A 19,907-nucleotide genomic window follows, 5' to 3' on the forward strand; every position below is an offset into this window, starting at 1 on the left:
CCAACAAATTATATCTGCACAAAAATAGATCCCCATATGTAAAATGTCTTGCTGAGGCAGGGCATAATTTCAATTTACCTTCTCCAGTAAGAGAGCAATCCATCTTTTCTCTAAACCTCAGAGATGTATATCTCTCTAACCCAAGAGATTTGTATGAGTGTGTGTGTGTGTGTGTGTGTGTGTGTGTGTGTGTAAGATATTAGATATAGACCTGAGAGATGGGCTGGTTGACGTAAACCCAGCCTGTCACAGGATTGACTCGCAGGTATTCTGGCTGCTCTTTAGACATGGAATATGTGATGACTGCGTTGGTGCTGTAGTCATCATCATGTGCAGCAACTCGCAGGAAACTGGTGCCAATCATGGTGTCTTCCCTCAAGAAGTCTGTTTGAACGGAGACCGGAATACAAATTATTTTAATCAGAGCCGTGGGGAAAAGGTTTGTGCAGTTACAGAGGAAAAAAAATTATATTTTTACAGGGTATGTTCCATTCAAACTCTATCAAGCCATGAGGTCAAATGAAGTTCACTTCAAGATTAATTCAGAACTTGCAGATTTATCATGAATGCAAAGTAGACAAGCAGAATTGAAATGTAGAAGAGAGACACTCACACTCATAGCGCAGATTCTCAAACTTCGGACTGTTGTCATTCTCATCCAGTATGAGGATGTTGAGTTGGCAGATGCCTATGAGAGGATCTGCTGCCTGATCCGTAGCCGTGACTGTCACTGCGTACTCCCTCTGTCGCTCCCTATCAAACTTTCTTGCAGTCGTGATCGCACCTACAGCAACATAACGGAACAACAGAATGATGGTAACCAATTAAACTGACAAAATAGTACTGGGGAATTGCATAGGAAAGGGATCTGAGAAGCCATTAATCCTTTCTGTATAATTGGTTTATTTCCTTCACAAACCCAATATTTGCTTCCAGACCACGTAAGCATTTAAACTTCTTCACGTTCTTAAATCTATTTAAATTTATTCATCTTCAGTAACTGCGTTATCCTGGTTAGGGAAGACAGAGCGTGAGTTGGCAATACACCATGCACACACGCACTCACAGCTAGGGGCAATTTAGGGTGGCCAATCCATCCACTGGCATGTTTTTGGGAGGTGGGAGGAAACCACAGAACCCAGAGGAAGCCTACAGGGATACAGGAAGAACATGTGAAACTCCAAACAGACAGAAACCCAATCAATCCAGGGACCCTGGAGCAGTGAGGTGGCAATGCTACCTGTTTCGCCACCATACGATCCTTCTTAATGTGTAAATGCATAACTGACACTATCTTTACAAAAGGCAAAAGTAGCAGGTAGAACAAAATTCCCTACATAAACCTTAATATCCTTTTAAAGGTGGTAAAATTCACACAGTTTAATTGGAACAAAGAAATTCCAAATGTCACACTTTTTTCCCTTTCCTTTCTCTTTTGTTTAAAAATGCTGCAGGATTGATGCACAATAAATGGTTATATTTCACGAAGCATTTCATTTCATTAAAGATGTCAAGAGGAGTTGCTAAATGGCATCTTTTCTTTTCTCCTGAAAGCTGACACATTTTAAAAGGCTGTGATTAAAGTGAATTAGTGTGAACTTTGGAATTCATGAAAACGCTTCAATGTGTGTGAGTTCCATGTGGCAGATGAAGGGATGTTAAAATACTCTATGTTAAAAAATATTTCTATCCTTTCTTGTCAACAATTAAAACAGTATCTATGTACGTATTTGGCACAAATACTATAGTACACAATGAAACTGGACATTTATTAAAAGAAATCCATTTAATTATATAGCTATTCTAGCTTAATTTTGCAAGTACCTGTCTCAGGATCGATGTTGAAGGCTGGAACCATGCTGTCTTTGTGCATAAAGCCATACGTCACTTTCCCATTGGCTCCCTCATCAGCATCTACAGCGTGTACCTGCAGCACAAACGTTCCTGCCGGCTTATTTTCTGGAACAGACGCCATCTCCTTATACTGCTGACACTGAGACACAGAGAAAGAGGTGGTACAATAAGTTAAACATCATGGAAGAATCTGCACTAAATAAAATCTGAAATTATATGACAATGACAAAAATCTTCACAGCCTCTGTGTTCTATAGCTAGGAATTCAACTAATTTAATGAATGTAGCTAAAAAGAAGTCTTTGTTACTCATGAGTAAAGAAAAACGGACAACAATGAAAGAAAGCAAGGAGCAATGTGGTGGGAGAAAATTACAGAGTGGAGAAAGCAAAAAGAATGTGAGCGAGGGAGGTGAAGAAAAAGGGAAGCTGAGGTTTATGAATCTGTTCTGTTCTATTGAAGTTAATCAGTGTTTTATAACTGAATCGTCCTTGAAACAATTGCATCTTGCTGAGTCCTCTGATACTGCTGGAATGAGCCCTGATAATTCAGCCATGCGGGGCTGCACACACACCTTTCTTATCTTCATCAGTGTGTGAAAACAACAAAAATGAAAAGTGCTATCCTCATCATCTGCACTTTCAATGAAATCCAGAAGTAAATAAGATTAAAAAAAAAAAGAAAAAAAAAACACAGCCATAAATTCCTAAATCAGTTTGCTAGCAGCTTGTTGGCATTTGATACTTCTGAATTAATTAACAAATGGCCCTGATCTGTTTTTGTCCCCTTTTCTAATTCTCTAATGGAATAAATAAATAAATAAATAAATAAATGCTTTCTGCCTTTTTGCTCTCAACTCAGGTTAGTGAGAGCTCTAATATCAGCAGACCTCAAGGTCTTTTGGACTAAAAAAGTCCGAAAGTCTGTGTCCACACCATAAATTGTTTTAGAAAGTAAACCCAATAAACCCCTGCCTTTTCCACCCACCCATCATCCTTTCCAGGAAGCATCAGAAGATCGTTCCTAACAAAAACAGAACCCCACGATGTGAGATTGGCTCCATCTCCGAGGAGTTCCACTATTACTGATGTTCTTGCACCCAGGAAAGAGCTGATTCTCATCCAAGAACAAACACCAAAGGGGGGGATGCAGTGGAGGATGGAAGAAGGGGAGGAGACAAGGGCAATAACACAACATGAAGGCATTTTTCTCTGTCTCCTGCTGCTTCCTAGCATGCCCCATGGAGAGCAGAAAAGTCAGAAACCAACCAGAGAGTAAAAAAAAAAAAAGAAAAGAAAGTTGGAGATAAAGAGAGTTGGTGAAAGAGAAAAAACTGGATATTGTATGAGATAGTTGGACTTGCGGAGAGAAACAGAAGGAGAAGTAAGGATGGAGAGGATGGACTGAGCAAAGAGAAAAGAGCTGTCAGGCTGAGCATTGGTGCGAAAGCATTATTTCTCCTCCCTTCTGGATATTTTCCGCTTCGAAGTCTTTTGGTCGGGGATGGAGTACTGCGGCTCTGCCACTTCAGGTCTCTTGCTGCAGCTCAGGAAGTGTAGAGACACGTCTCTCACCTCCTCGAGAAAGCAGTTTGACCTCTCTTTCAAAAAGGGCTGACGCTAATTTACCTCACTTCTCATTGAGCTGAACTCAAAAAAAAAAGGTTTCACAGCTGCAGAAGTGGTGCTGCAGTGTTAACGCTCCTTGAAGAGCATCTCCTCACCTCAGCACCCTCGTTTAAGGCCTCCTGAAACCCCTCATCTCATGTTAAATTGAGACATTTTCAGACAGGTAAGCCCGAGATAATTCGGCAGGTATTTCACACATTAATTAAAACGGGCCCGAGATGATCTAGGGCTAGTGCAGATCAGCTAGCTAATAACTTCCCTAGAGGATAGATGGACATAGAAGCTGCGATAAAGAAGTGCTTAAAAGGATGGAACAAGGATGGAAAAATCGGAGAGAAAAATGGACCAAATGCTGTGGGAATGTACAGCGTTATAGTAGGGTCAATTATTCTGAGTCCAATAATAAGAACAGCTCTTATCTGACCAGCTATTAAAATACTTTTGCTTATTATGCATCTTATATTTTCATTAAGTAAGTCTAAAAATTTGTTCTCACTGACTGAAATTTGCAGCTCAGAAAATGCATGCAGTTTAGTCTAGGAGTGTTCAAATAAAATGAATACATTTATAAATTGGTTGCTTACAAAGGTCTGGATAAGCAACTAACATGGCTGTATGGTGACAACAGATAACACAGCTATAATAAAATAAAATAAAAAAAAAAATAAATAAAAAAAAAAAAGAAAAGAAGTGGTTATGTTTTGTTTCACACCGGCACTTCATGTTCCCAATCATCTTCAAACATTCTGTTTTTATCACTGATTTTTTTTTTTTATGTCATGTTGTCACTAACCAGACCAGAGAGAGTAAATTAAATAAAATATGTGAAGTCTGTGATGACTCTTTCATTTGAGCTGGCTTCTTAGTTTTTTTTTTTTTTTTTTTAATAAAAGGAGTCATTTGATCTGCTGAAAAAGTTTGCTTAGTTAGGACCTGGACCGCAGTCCACCAGTTGACGACTCCTGGCTTAATGGATCATATTGATTGAGTCAGTATCAGGTTACGAGCCAAAAAATAAAAAATACTGGAAGCATGTTACATTACATACATATTACACATTACATTTTCCAATTGACTCCTCATTTTTCAGAAATGACAAAACAAAACCGTTAACTTTGATACTTGACTCCAATAGTATCAAGTTAAACATTCAGGTGAATGCTCAGTACCTTCTCAAAGATGGGCTTGTTGTTGTTGACATCATCCACTCCCACAATGACCTGGGCCATGGCTGATAGAGACTGAGGTCCTCCAGAGGCATTGTCATCTGTGGCTGTGATGTTCAAGATGTACTCCACCCCCTGCAATTTTGGTGGAGGACTGGAGCGAAGGCGGATCAGCCCTAGGAGAATGAGTCACATGGTTTTTAATATATAACCTTTAACAGTAGAGGAACCTTGAAAAATTTGAAAACTACTATGTGTAAGTATTTCCCGATTCATTCTTAGAGCTCCTGGTGGTCAAATTCAACCTGAGGCACAAGAGTAAATTAGCAACAGCATGTCGATTCCACACTTATACAATATGCACTCAATTCAATCTCATCTAATGAAGATAAGATGTCTTTAGGAACAGCATTCAATAAACCTTCTCTCCTTGAGCATAGAAATTAACTTGCATGTGTTCATTTTACAAACCTCCATCCTTATTTCCTTTCCAGTATCTGAAACCACTGTATTACAAGTTCTGTACCAGACATCAATAATATCCCTGTTATTTTAATATAGCTTCCAATTGCTCTCTCTCTCTCTCTCTCTCTCTCTCTTCATAGCATCTTTCCCTGTTTATGGCCTAAGGGAAGTGGTCTTGTGCTAAACATCTATACATCTGACCCTCTGCTCTATCCTTGGAGTTTTGCTTACAGTCAATATACAGAGATATTTTGATCTTTTTGCTAATGTCAGTAAGGTTAGTGCAAACTTTGTGACCTCTCTATAAATCTGGATAGGCAGAATATCTGCAAGACTTTGGAGAAAACTGAATTTTCATGCAAATGGCTTCTGGGAGTAGTAGTAATAAGTCAAGGCTATTAATTTTGGGGTTTCATCAGCTCTGCTTAAGGTTAATGGCTGTCAGGTGACACAAAGTTCCCTGACATCATAGGTGTTAAACTCTCTCAGAGAAAACAATCCAATTAAGTTGAACTGGTGAAGCCCATTTCCAGTTACTTCTTAATTCCCAAAAACATGTCTTTTTCCCAAAAAAAATGATTTTTGCCCCTAAATGTGAATGAATGTGTGAATGTGTGCATGCGTGGTGTACTGTGATGCACTGGTATCCGATCCAAAGTGTATTCCTGCCTTGTGTCAGGATAAAACAGTTAGTGAAGATTAATTAATTAATGGTGAATCCCACTGGATGAGTTACAAATCAAAATGACCTGCATGACTAAAAACCTTCATTTATGGAATTTCATATCATCTCTGATCAACACCTTCTGATTTGATAATTCAACAGCACTGTTTTATAACAGATGATATAAGATTCCACAAATGAAGTTTTTCAGTCTTGCAGGTCATTCTGACATGTCTAGTTGTAGCAGCCTGTAACATACAAGCTAGGTTCACAGGGACTTGTATGGCAGATATTCCGCATTATCTAAGGCTAATAATGAATGGATCAAGAAAATGGATTGCTGTTTAACAAAAAAATGTATAATGATTGATATGGTGAGGTTTTCTGTTATGTGTTTTAGTTTTTTTTTTTTTTCCCCTTATAAACGTCATGAAGGGGAAGAGAGGAGAGGCTGGAGAGGGAACAATTTTTATAGCTGCTATAACATAAGTGATAACAGGAATTATCTTGTCTCACAGACATTCCATAACATTAAATGTAAAAAAAATAAAATAAAAAATGGAAAAACATTGTAGTATAAGAGGAATGACACACTCTGGGACATGCTGTTATAAGAAAATCCACCTCCATATCACATATCGCATAGGGCCATATCACACCACAGATAAATAATCAACAGACTTGATTATTTTCACATTAGAGCACACCCCATCATGCACTATTCCTTACATCTGCAATGCCCTGTTTTTAGTGAAGGTCTGTTTAGTGTGTGGGCTGCTGCCACACTAAATACTTTTCAAGTTGTGACATCAGGATGCAGCTTAAATGTGACCTTTCAGACAGCAGTAGACATTTCCCCTGCTCTCCCTCAGCCTCATCAGACAATGTGTATTTAGCTGGAGAGCTGGATGCCTCCTATCTGCAGCTCACAGCTAAAGCACATTAAAGGAAGCCCTAAAGCTACTGACACAGACCTGGCATTGGAGGAATCATTCACCTCAGGGCCGTGAATTGATTCTAATGCGTTGTGCTAGTGCTTTTGTGGAAAAGCTTGAAGGGGAAAAAAGAATGTGTAATCAATTCTAATTCAATCTGAATTACTCTCCCCCCAACCAGTGTCAAAGTGCAATGAGGTCTGAGGCAGAAAAGCAAAGGGGTGTGTGTATGTGTCTCTGTGTGTGTGTGTGTGTGTGTGTGTGTTGCTCTACTGACATACAGCTGTACCCAGCGTATAAATGCCGAAGGCACAGTTGGGCCTTCTCCACTAGAAATTTGTAACAAGGTAAAGTGCAATAGATGCCTGTAAGGCATTCAATATGTGGCTGATAAAATAGACACAAGTTCAAAAAAAAAGAAGTAATTAGTTTATTTATGGCAGATATAACACAGCTAATAGTTTTAGGGAAGAAATAATGGCATGTCCCTAGTGTCCCTATTATAGATTCACCTATTCTAGAAAACCTAGGCACTGTATTAGCTGTTATTGTTACCTACTTTGACACCATCACATTAGGAGGGGCAGAATTTGTTTGTAGTTTGTTGCATATCACAATTAGTAAATAGAAATGTACATGCACAGTCAAATAATTTGATTGAGACTAACTACTTGCTGCAATATATGCTTATTAATATTTTTAAATCTAAATTCTTCCCTGATAGGTCTGCTCAACAACAGCTCAGACACGAAGCGATAGACCACTCAAACCCACAGAGTGGGGCCGCCGAGTGCTAAAGTGTGTAGCGCGAAAAATCGCCTGTCATCTGTTGCATCACTCACTATGGGTTTCCAAACTGTCCAAAATGGGTTTCCATGGCCGAGCATCTGCAAACAAGCCTAAGATCGCTATGCGCAATGCCAAGCTACAGCTGGAGTGGTGCAAAGCATGCTGCCACTTAACTCCAGAGCAGTGAAAACGTGATCAATCACGCTTCACTAACTGGCAATCTGATGAATGAATACCCCACTTGGTGTATGCCAGGAGAACACTACATACCAGAATGCATAGTGCCAACAGTAAAGTTTGGCAGTGGAGGGATAATGGTCCAGGGCAGTTTTTCAGGGTTTGGGCTCAGGCCCTTAGTTCCGTTGACGAGTTCCGTTAATGCTACACCATACAATGATATTACATATATACTGTATATATTATATGGCCAAAAGTATGTGGACTCCTGACCATCATACACATAAGTGGACCTTCTCTAAACTGTTCCCACAGTTCACTGGAATTAAGGGGCCTTAACCTGTTCTAAAACCCCAGGCACAAAGTGAGGTACATAAACACATGCTTTGCCAAGGTTCGTCTGGAAGAACTCAAGTGGCCTGGACAGTACCATTACCTCAACCCCTTTAAATACCTTTTGGATGAATTGGGATGCTGACTGCGAACCAGGCCTTCTCATCCAACAACAATCCCTGACCTCACTAATACTTGTGGTTGAATGGGCACAACCCCCCACTGTCATGTTCCATAATCTAGTGGAAAGCCTTTCCAGAAGAGTGGAGTCTGTTATAGCAGTAAAGGTTGGACCAAGGTGGAGATGATTTGGCAAGAGGAATGGGCTAAAATTGAACTGCAATGCGGCAAAAAGCTATTTACTTCTTACTATAGACATCTCAAAGCTGAAAAAACAACAACTTTGCAACAATTGGTAATTTATGGTACCTGAATATTTTTGAACATATTTTATGCTTTGAATACATACTTTTTTGTACATATTTATAAGTACAATGTCAAAAATGTGTATAAATTTGAAATGGATATTTGCACTGGCAATATATTAAGTAACAAAAAAGTGTCTGAATACTTATTTCCCCTCACTAAAGTTGCCCCAATATGCATGGAATGTACACCTGCCAGTCTAGATTTTTCCTTGGCTAAGTGGTAAAGAGGTACTAAGATAACTAATTTCAGGAAAAGTACATTATTTGACTGCTATTTGGTGGAAGCCTATTCTGTCTTTCAGTGTTCTAATCCAGTTGTGCTTTAAGATAGATACACAGTGCTTGTGTTGATGGATACATGTTTCTCTCTCTCTCTCTCTCTCTCTCTCTCTCTCTCTGCGTGTGTGTGTGTGTGTCTGTGAGACCTCTGCATGAAGCAGAAAGCAAAATGATGAGGCAGCCAGCACATATCAGCATACATCAAAGATGAAGATGATGTTCGTCCAGGGGATGGATGAGCAAAAGTTCCTTCATATGAAGGAGAAGAGGATAAACAACCACAGGCCCTCATCCCACATCATCTCCAATCAGCATCTCAACCCCAAACACTATACACTCAGGGCATGATAAAAGAGAGCAAAGAAGCAATAATAAAAAAGGCCAAATGAACAATTGTAGAAAGTCATTTCAACCATCAGTCAGTTTTTACATCTTTCTTTACCCAACTGCCTCACCACAATGACTTAGACCAAGTTTGAGGAATTTGCTTAGTTAATCAGTAACTTAATTAGAGATTTGATATTGTGCCTTCAGCATCCGTACTCAAACAACCTGGCTTATCTTGTTTGCTATATGTTTTGTGTGTTGCCTCAGTAATTACAAATTTGAAAGCAATTCATTAGTGATCACACAATGCTAACCACCTGTCTACTGCATCACATTACCAATCATTTTCATTTATTCAAGTATTCTCAGAAGGACAGGCATTAAGATGATGGAACCTCTCTTAACTCTGCTCTGTCTGCTGGGCCAAGAACATCAGAAAACAATAAAAATAAGTAGGAGGTAAATAAATAAATAATAATAATAATAATAAAAAATCCTGACAGGCGCAGTGTGCTGGAGATGATCTGGCTGATTATTGGCATAAACAGTGGTAAATGCATCTTTCACCCAGCTGGATATGTCCTTTGTATTTATGCCTTTAATACAACATCTTATTGACTATGCGGTTTGAATTTCTAATGCAGCACTAACTCAAAAAGAAGATATCTGTCTGTGAGTAACAGGCAAATTACCTACAAGCATCAAGTGCACAAGTTGTGTCTTAGACTGCTGAAAACCTGAAATGGAGGAGCGAGAGTCTAATGAATGATTTTAAGAATGATAGGAGAGGCTAAAATTTGACAAACCATGGGATAGGGGCAATAAAAGGAAAGTTTGATCTTTAGAGAGCAGAATGTGTGTGTAGGCTTTGTAAAATGAAATGGGTTTATTTAGGAAATGTTCAGACAATTTTAGATCATCTCAACTAGGTAATAATAATCATATTAGATTTCTTACTGTTGCCTGTTGAAGTGCTACCTTTTGACTCTGAATATATTTGGTTTTGCCTTTGGTTTTATTAAAGGCTCTTGCTTTGTGGCATCCGAGACCATTGCTCTGCTGGCAACCACCCAGAACCTTGCTCTGTAACCACTGCTTCCTAGACCATTGCTCTACTTCCAACATCCAAGACACTTGCACATCTGCAAGTAATTTCAAAACTCTTGCTCTGCTGCCAACTTCTGGAACTCTAGCTTTTATCCCTATCTCTGAGACCCTTGCTCTGTCTCCAACCTCAGAGATCCTCGCTCTGCTGTCTCCCAAACACTTGCTCTGTTGCTAATCTCCAAGACCCTGGCTCTACTTAGTCATCTGGCCACCAATTTCTACAGCCAACCTCAAAAACCTGTCTGTGGCCCCTGCTTTACTTTCTCTGAGACCCTTGCTCTGATACCACTGCCTTCAAGACACTTGCTGTGTTGCCAACCTCTGAGACTCACCACCAACCTCCTAGACTCCTTCCCCTGCTCTGCTGTCTCTACCTTCAAGACCCTTGCTTACCTGCCAACCTTCGAGAGCTCTGTTCTGTCACCAGCCTACTGTTTAAATCCCTGCACCTTACCTGGCCTGTGCGACCAAACCTGTACTTGCTGCGGAAACCACTGTGGAGTTCCCTTTTAGATAAATAATACATTTCTCTTTGTTCCATTAGCATATGGCTTAGGTGATTTTTTTTCCTGCATTACCTTGGTTCTGCTGCCCTTGATAATTTGGGACCAGCAACTCTACCTATTGCCAGCAATGCCAGGACTATTGTCGCAACATTTTATGCCTCTTTTTGTATTCCTAACTTTGTCCTTATAGTAGCTCAGTATTTGTGATATGCCTCTTCTGTTCATAGCTCTCTCATTGACTCTGTTCCTTGCCCTCTCTTACTCCTTATTATTGGTCACAACATCTTTCCCTGACACAGATCCATTGTCACTCATCCCCTGATTCTGATCCTTTCCCAGTATCAGAATTAGCCTCTAACTCTGCCCCTAATTCTAAGACTAACTCAGGTGCTGTCACTGACCCTTCTCCAGTGCCTGGCCTAGAACCTGATTCTGTGTCAATATGTGTCATTTCTTGACCCTAGTTCTCCTGCATTATTCTCTGTCCATGGCTGTGATGCTTTCCCTATGTCAACTTCATGCCACTTCCACCTGCATCAGTGTCAGGTCCTTTCTGATCCTGCCCCTGTGTTGGTAACAGTCTCAGTAAGCCTCTGTCAGTCACAGCCTCTATTCATACACCAATGTCAGTCCCAGCCTCTGTTGCTTCCCTAGTGTCAGTCAAAGCCTCTGTAACTTCCTTATTATTGGTGACAACATCTGTTCCTTCCATGGCCTCTGTTCCTTCTTCAGTGCTGGTCATAGCTTTTTCCCTCTTCAGTGTCTTTCACACCCAGTCACAATGTTTTCATCATTCACCATTTCCCAGGTTTTACTGGTTTCCATGTTTTTGGTCCCCTAGTCCCATAGTTCTGCTTTGTAGCTTCCCTTATTCAATAGTCCTGTTACCAACTTCAGAAATATTCTGCTATTGAGCTCTGCTAGTAATTTGGTTTATGATCAATGATTACATTATGATGTCCGTCAGTGTGTTGAGCCCAATACTGAATTTCGACCACAATTTTTGTATCTAATTTATAATACAACCAAAATAATACCAATACATAATTCTAGTGTAGATATCTAAGCTTGATGCCCTTGAAACAAACTCTTAGATATAAAAATGTGCTCATACAGTCTGAAAATGGTTACTCACTTCTACATATTCAAAGGTAACTTTCAAATGGCATAGTTAACAGACACATAAATCCATACACTTCTCAGGCAAAGTGCTCAATATAATAAATTTCCAGCCCTGAAAAGATCAGCCCCAGAAGGAGTAACCTTATTAGCCTTGAATAAGATATGCCAATCCAGCCACATAGAAAGCTTGAAGGACTTGACAGGACATGAGATTTCTGCATCACTGTATTTCTTTCTTCTGGCCTTAGTAAACAAGGTCAGTCAGCTGCACAACTGTCTATTAAAATTACCTTGAAAAACCTCTTACTGAATAAAATACAGAAACTAAAGACTGAATCAAACCAAAATGTTTTCTTATTAAGATAAGCTTGATCTGTGTTGATTTGAGAAGAAAGGAAATTAAAGTAGCATGGGAGAAATGGTTCACCTTTTTGACTGTCAATGACAAAATTGCCTTCTTCATTGCCTGCTGAGATTTTGTACATGATTCCGTCACCATCTGGATCTTTAGCCAGTACCGTTGCAACCAAGGTGTTGGGACCAGCATCTTCAGACACAAAAGTACGATATCTGAAAAGAACACACAAACACACAGAGACAGATATTAACACTTCTTATTTCCATTAAACAACAACCGAAGTGTGGGCGTTAACAGCAAACCATGTACTGTGTCCACTCTTTACAAATACTGGCATCTCATAATTATCTCAATTATACCATAATGAATGCATTTCCCATATGTCACACTTTATTTAAAGTTCAAAAAGATGAGATGAATTTGCTAGGAAGTGTGAATGAGATGGGTTGAGCTGTCAGGTGTTTGTGCCTCAATTAAAAAACAAACAAAAAAAAAACATACATACATATACACACACACACACATATACATACAGTCAGGTCCATAAATATTGGGACAGTGACACAGTTTTGGTAATTTTGCCTCTGTACACCACCACAGTGGATTTGAAATGAAGCAGTCAAGATGTGACTGAAGCGTAGACTTTCAGCTTTAATTCAAGGGGTTTAACAAAAATATTGCATTAACCGTTTAGGAATTACAGCCATTTTTTACAGAGTTCCTCCATTTTCACAGGCTCAAAAGTAATGGGACAAACTAATATAATCATAAATATTAGGATTATTTTTATTACTTGGAGGTAAATCCTTTGCAGTCAATAACTACCTGAAGTCTGGACCCCATGGACATCACCAAATGCTGAGATTCCTCCCTTGAGATGATTTGCCAGGTCTTTACTGCAGCGATCTTCAGTTGCTGCTTGTTTGTGGGTCATTCTGCCTTCAGATTTGTCTTCAGTAAGTGAAAAGCAGCTCAGTTGGGTTGAGGTCAGGTGACTGACTCGACCATTTAAGAACATTTAACTTCCAAGCTCTTGGGCTGCTTTCACAGTATGTTTTGGGTTGTTATCCATCTGTACTGTGAAGCGCTGTCCTATCAGTTTTGCAGCATTTGACTGAATCTGAGCAGAAAGTACAGCTCTGTACACTTCAGAATTTATCCTGCTACTTCTATCAACAGTCACATTATCAATAAACACCAGTGACCCAGTTCCATTGGCAGCCAAACATGCCCATGCCATAACACTTCCTCCACATGTTTGACGGATGATGTGGTATGCTTTGGATCATGAGCCCTTCCTTTTCTTCTCCATACTTTTCTCTTCCCATCATTCTGGTACAAGTTAATCTTGCATCAGAACTGGTCAGGCTTTTTTTTTAGAGGTTTTTTAGCAAAGTCTAATCTGGCCTTTGTGTTCTTGAGTGTTACCAGCGGTTTGCATCTTGAGGTAAACCGTCTGTATTTACATTCATGAAGGTGGCTCTTGATTGTAGACTTTGACAATGGTAGGCCTACCTTCTCCAGAGTGTTCCTGACTTGGCTACATGTTGTGAAGGGGTTGTTCTTCAATAAGAAAAGAATTCTGCAATCATCCACTTTAGTAGTTTTCTGTGGTCTCCCAGGCCTTTTGGTGTTGCTGAGCTCGCCAGTGCATTCCTTCTTTTTGAGAATGCACCAAATTGTTGATTTGGCCCTCCTAAAGTTTCTGCTATCTCTCTGATAGGTCTGTTTTGGTTTTTCAGCCTAATGATGGCCTCCTTCACTTGCATCAACACCTCTTTGGACGGCATATTGAGAGTTCCCATGAACAGCTACCAAATGCAAATTCAACACTTGGAATCAGCTCCAGACCTTCTACCTCCTTAATTTATCATGATATAAGGAGGAAACAGGCCACAGCTGGCCATGAAACTGCTTATCAGTCAATTGTCCCATTACTTTTGAGCCTGTGAAAATGGAGGAACTCTGTAAAAAAATGGCTGTAATTCCTAAACGGTTAATGCAATATTTTTGTTAAACCCCTTGAATTAAAGCTGAAAGTCTACGCTTCAGTCACATCTTGACTGCTTCATTTCAAATCCACTGTGGTGGTGTACAGAGGCAAAATTACCAAAACTGTGTCACTGTCCCAATATTTATGGACCTGACTGTGTATATATATATATATATATATATATATATATATATATATATATATATATATATATATATATATATATATATATATATATATATATATGCAATATTCACAGAACCAGAACATAGCAACAAAAATATACAAGAAGTTGCTGTGAGGTGGAAATCAGAATATGCTGTCAAAAAGTTTCATTTAGAATAAATCTGTCTTTTCTCATTTTCTTTAAGTAAATGTCATTATGGAATTTATTCTGCCAGAAGAGGAGAGAGGAGCTGTGGGCAAATTGGCCTATGTGTAATTATTCCTAAGCTCTAAATTACAGCTTATACTGTATACCACTCAAGGAGACCATCATTATAAAACATTATGAAGAGTGTGGGTGTAAATGTGTTTCCTGCTGGGACTGTGTGTCCTCCTGCTGTACAAAACAGTACATGCTACTTGATAGTACAATGCATTGACAGTTTAGTAATGCTGATGTGTGATCTTCAGTTATACATGCCACATGTTGAACCAATGTCTAGGTTTATTGTAGCTTTCTTGTCCAAACTAATGATAAGGCAAGAATTAAAATTGAACATCCCGCTGTCCAGATAATAGTGGTTTTCTGAAATGAAATCCTATGCACCTACTCCCAGACTCTGATCCACTAAAATTCATGGTCTTAAATTTGTTCTACATCAAGAGCCGGGCTGCAGTACACATAGATAACAACAAGAATGTTTTCACTAGAAAAACTGGTAAAATCTTCTGAAGTTGTTCAGCTGAGCGAGAGAAAGTGAGACATCCCACAGTGCTGCACAAATGCCGCAGTAAGTGTGGCTTAGACAACTGGAGTAAATCATATCATCAATAAGAAACTATCCAACAACAATACGTTTCCCACCAAGATTCTCCCACTAGGCCCTTCCTTTGCTTCCTTTTCACAGAAATTCTGCATCACATAATGGTGAATGAGACAAACAGGAATTTCACATCTGCACAGAGAGATATCTTAATCTGCCCACATGGTCTTCTGAATGTCTCCCCAGGTGCATAGACATTTCTGAACAAAGTTGTTAAAACGTGGAAAAAGAAAGCACAGACATTGACAACTTGACTGCAAAGATCTCCCCCACTCACCTGCCCACTATTTGTTCTCATACAGCCTCAAAGATCTCATTTCTCTACCATTGACATATCGAGAAAGGAGAAGCATGTTGTATTAGACAGAACTGAAAGCATTTCTTCTTCATCTGAGGAGGGGTGTAATAGTCCATCATAGCTGATAAAGGTCAAGTGCAGATGGGGCTGTGATGGACTGCCAGTGGGTTCTGCACTTAGTAGGTCAGGAATACAAAAAAGCACTACAGGTTAAATTGGACTACAGGTTTTTGGAAGTAAAACTATTGGTAACATCTTTGCAAAGCAAGTCCTTTGCAGAATACACATCCAGAAAGCAGATAGTGGTGTCTTTACAAAGAAGTGCAAAGTGCCTGAAAATACTGCTATCAAGTTGGTTCTAAGAACATCACTTGTAATTTCACTTGTGATTTCACTCATGTGGTTCGCTTGTGGTCCTGCTATGGTGGAATGAACTGCCCAGCTTTATTTGCCCTGAAGATTCCTATCAAACCAAAATTGACTGAAGACACAGCACTTGAACGTTTCTGCAGAAAAACCATCAACACTCTCAGTATAATTCAGATGCACTCCCTTTTATTATTAGCCTTCTCGATGCCTTTAAAAATTGAGCGAGTTTTACACAGAGAGGTGTGGTAATGTAATTATTACTGGAGTACCTCTGTGATTTTAATCCCATCTAAATCATGTAATTTGTACAGACTGTACAAGTTTGAAAAAGCAGAACAGTAAAATAGGGATGATGCTTAAAAGGACTTGGCAGAAAAGTGATGCTTCCTGGGACTTTAGGTAAGTTATTGAATCTTGAGAACAGATATAGCCTACATACATGTTATGATCATGCAACCTACTAATGATCAAGTGCAACTTGAGAGGCCACAACAAACATTTATAATAAAAGTCCAAACAATTAGTGTGTATTACAGTGAGGTGTTTGCAGTATGCATACAATTTTTTTTAATGGTACGACCACACAAACATCACAAAGACAATCACATCTCCGTGATTTATACAGACATCTCTTATTCCATGCATAATGATCATAATTACTACAGACATCATCTTGCAACATTATTTAACAAATATCTGTTTGATAATCTTATTCTGCGCGAACAGTACTCCAAGACTCATGAGACTGTATCATTTTGTAGACTGCACTGTAACAGTTTGTGCTCTAGCATTCCTGAGTACTAGCACTTACCAAAACCCTCCTGTTTAGTTCTGTTTGTCTGTTATTCCTGCAACCATATTGCACTTGTTTTTAGTTAGCTAGAAGAAACGTGTATCACTTGTAACACTGTCACCTCCTTACCAGTTTTGAAGTAATCAACAGATGTCTCTAGCAATGGATGCATCATAATGTCTTAATCCACGTCCAAGTTCTAACTCAACAAAAGAGTGATTTTCAAAGCAAAACTTTACCATTAATCTCAGTCCGGCAAAGTGAATAATAAACATTATTTGGCCAAAGGTTTGTAGACACTTGACCATCAACACCCATATGTAGTTTTTCCCCAAATTGTTGCCACAAAGTTGGAACCACACACTTATATAGGATGTCTTTGTATACTGTAGCTTTACAATTTCCCTTCACTGGAACTAAGAGGCCAAAACCTGCCCCAGCATGACAATGCCCCTGTGCACACAGAAAGGTCTATGAAGACATGATTTCCCAAGGTTGGTGTGAAAGAACTCGAGTGGCCTGCACAGAGACCTGACCTCAACCCCACTGAACACCTTGGGATGCAGAATATACTCCAGGCCTCCTCACCATCAGTGCCTGACCTCAGTAATGCTCCCATGGCTGAATAGGCAGATCTCCACAGCCATGCTCCAAAATCTATTGGAAAGCCTTCCCAGAAAAGTGGAGGTTATTATAACAGCAAAGAGGGACTAAATCTGGAATGAGATGTAAAAAAAATATAGGTGTGATGGTCATATATAGTTGTGATGGTCAGTTGTCCACAAACCTTTGGTATATAACCAGACAGTTAAAAGGAGGAATGAGAGAGATAAGGTATGAAAGCATAATAAGAGCAATGAGATGATGGAAATCAGAAGAAATATAGCTATAAAACATATAGATCCTGACTAAGAGACAAGAAGAAGGAGAGTAAAGAGAAAGTGTCATTCAATGCAACATGGGCATGATGAATGGCTAACACAGGAAAGGTGGCAAGCGTTCATGTAGGTGATGTGGCTAATCTTTGTGGGGTCACCACATCAGTGTACATCAACAACCTTCACACAGGTAACATGAGCAACCTGCAATTTATCATCATGCTCAAAGGACTAAGATCATTCACTCAAAAGTTTTATTTAATTTTACATTTTCACATATGGTATATTCAGAGATACCACAGTTCTTGTTCTCAGATGCTTTCTCTACATATCAATCAAAAGTGACCATAGTGATATCCTGTCACACCTTACTGACACTGAACTATAGAAAGCCTCTACATCGCAAATGTCTCTCACCTAAGCCTGTTGCCATGACAAGAAATTTAATACCAGACAACTGCACAGGAATTGCCATGCAATGCCAGAAGGCCAGAATGCCAGAAGGGCATCCAAGCCAAAGAAGCGTGATGAGTATGGGATCAAGGGCTGATCTGCTTTCTCCACGTGTTGCTTTCAATTTCAATCATCATCTGAATTATCTTTTTTTTTTTCCCCATCCAGTCCACAAAGCATGGCTATCCAGCACTGAAGAGCAAACTGTTGAATAGCAAATCAAAATAATACGATGTCAACCAAATAACCTGGACTCACACAATTACCAGTCACTAATGATATATTTACCTTCACTTCTACTTCTTCTTTTGCAAAAAAAAGAAAAATCACAAGTCTGCAGGTTGATGTGTTTATGCTCATTATTGTGCTCCCCCTCTCACTTACATGTCAACACACTGTAAAATCCCATCTTCTTCTTTTAGAAATATTCAGCCTCTTTCTCTCACTTTTTGTGTCTCCCTTCCATCCGGCTCAGACGAGCAGCTCCAGTAATGATGTACTGTGGATACGTGTCTGCTGGAGTGACAAGGCTCATTTTTGTTCTTAGTGGAGGAGCCCCAGCATCTTGTAACGGCAAATTAGCCCAGTGAATTGGAACAAACAGCAGTGACAGACATTACAAACTACTCAATTACTGTCTGGACACAAGCAGGCCTGGCTATTTAATAGGCGAGATGGAGGATAATCAATGGGCATTGGATGCACTAGAATGGGTGTTTAGGGACAGCAGATCAGGTGGAAAGCAGAGCCACGACAAAGTCAATATTCCCACCATCACCTCATGCCAAAATTTATTCTAATGATTATTATAGCAGAGTGGAATGAGGAAAAGAAATTAGGTAAGCACAATCTCCATCATGTCTTATATTTCTACATATACATACAGCACATAAAGTGTGCCAGGAGACAGAAAGATGTCTCAGTAATAATAATAAACATAGTAAAGTCCATGCAAAAATATGCATTATAAAAAAAAAGATCCATCGCTCCTTCCGCTCTCGTCAGTTGAATGCATGGCTCACTGAACCTGCCTCAGTGCCTCACTGCTTCACTGAGCATGCTGCCAGAAAATCGGCCAATTAACAAAGCCAAGGGCCCAGGATCCCCAAGCAAAAAGGGGAAAATAGCAAAAAAACAGTTAAGCTCATCACAACAAAACTACCAACACTGGCACAGTGTTGCAGCCCCAGACTGACACACATGGGCAAAAGGAGACAAATAGATATAGAATCAGCTATGGACATGATGCAGCACTCCACATACTCAGAATTGGGCAGCTGAGCCTGGAAGGGATTTGGGGAATTGGCAGGAATGTAATGTTTGTGGTGCACTGTGGGTAATATACCGTTATGAAAGTTATGAAAGCATGTTAGAAAACATCAAAAGTGTGTTTAACTAATTTCCAAATAAATGTAAAGCTAAGTGATAATGATGAAAGCTTTTACTTCAAGAAAATAGATTATATATTCTAATGAATGAAATGAAAGTATAGAAGTAAATTTTAGAAACCTGCACTTACACTGGCTGAGAGAATTCGGGAGGCTCATCGTTGACATTGGCCATACGCAGGCGTACCGTAGCTGTGCCTGTCCGCGGCACCTCGCCCTTATCCACGGCCATTACCACAAACTCATACAAATGGTTGGGGCGTTCGTAATCCAGAGCGCCTGCCGGGAAGATAGTGCCATGGGGGGAGATGATGAAATCAGAGCTCAGTGTGTAGTAAGTGATGTCAGCATTCTGCTCCGAGTCACAGTCGCTGGCTGACACTACGGCAGAGACAGAGATAGAAGAAGAGAGAGAAAGAGAAAAAAGACAGGCGAGAAAGAGAGAGGAGGAAGTAGAAGAGTGAGAGAATGGAAGAAATAGAAGAGAAGAGAGGTAGAGTGTGATGAGAGCGAACAAGAGAAAATTGTGCTCACAGACTAACAGGATTAACATATATTTGAGCTTCCTTGAGAAAATAGATAGGCTATATGCAGTTTCCACCTGCGTAA

The 19,907-nt window shown here is 39.6% G+C and overlaps 1 protein-coding gene across 2 annotated transcripts in view; it reads right to left on the minus strand.

The window, feature by feature from the left end:
• The window catches only part of si:ch211-186j3.6 (neural-cadherin), a 238,787-nt gene that overhangs the window by 126,925 nt on the left and 91,955 nt on the right, over positions 1-19,907 (minus strand). For both annotated transcript variants that reach the window (XM_026937517.3, XM_026937518.3), the window contains exons 6-11: positions 19,430-19,679; positions 12,207-12,349; positions 4,651-4,823; positions 1,825-1,993; positions 614-784; positions 212-384 (exon numbers count right to left, since the gene is read on the minus strand). In XM_026937517.3, coding sequence (XP_026793318.1) covers positions 212-384; positions 614-784; positions 1,825-1,993; positions 4,651-4,823; positions 12,207-12,349; positions 19,430-19,679 — 1,079 coding nt within the window. The remainder of the gene's footprint in view (positions 1-211; positions 385-613; positions 785-1,824; positions 1,994-4,650; positions 4,824-12,206; positions 12,350-19,429; positions 19,680-19,907) is intronic.

This window comes from Pangasianodon hypophthalmus, chromosome 25 (assembly GCF_027358585.1).
Source record: "Pangasianodon hypophthalmus isolate fPanHyp1 chromosome 25, fPanHyp1.pri, whole genome shotgun sequence".
NCBI classification, from domain to species: domain Eukaryota; kingdom Metazoa; phylum Chordata; class Actinopteri; order Siluriformes; family Pangasiidae; genus Pangasianodon; species Pangasianodon hypophthalmus.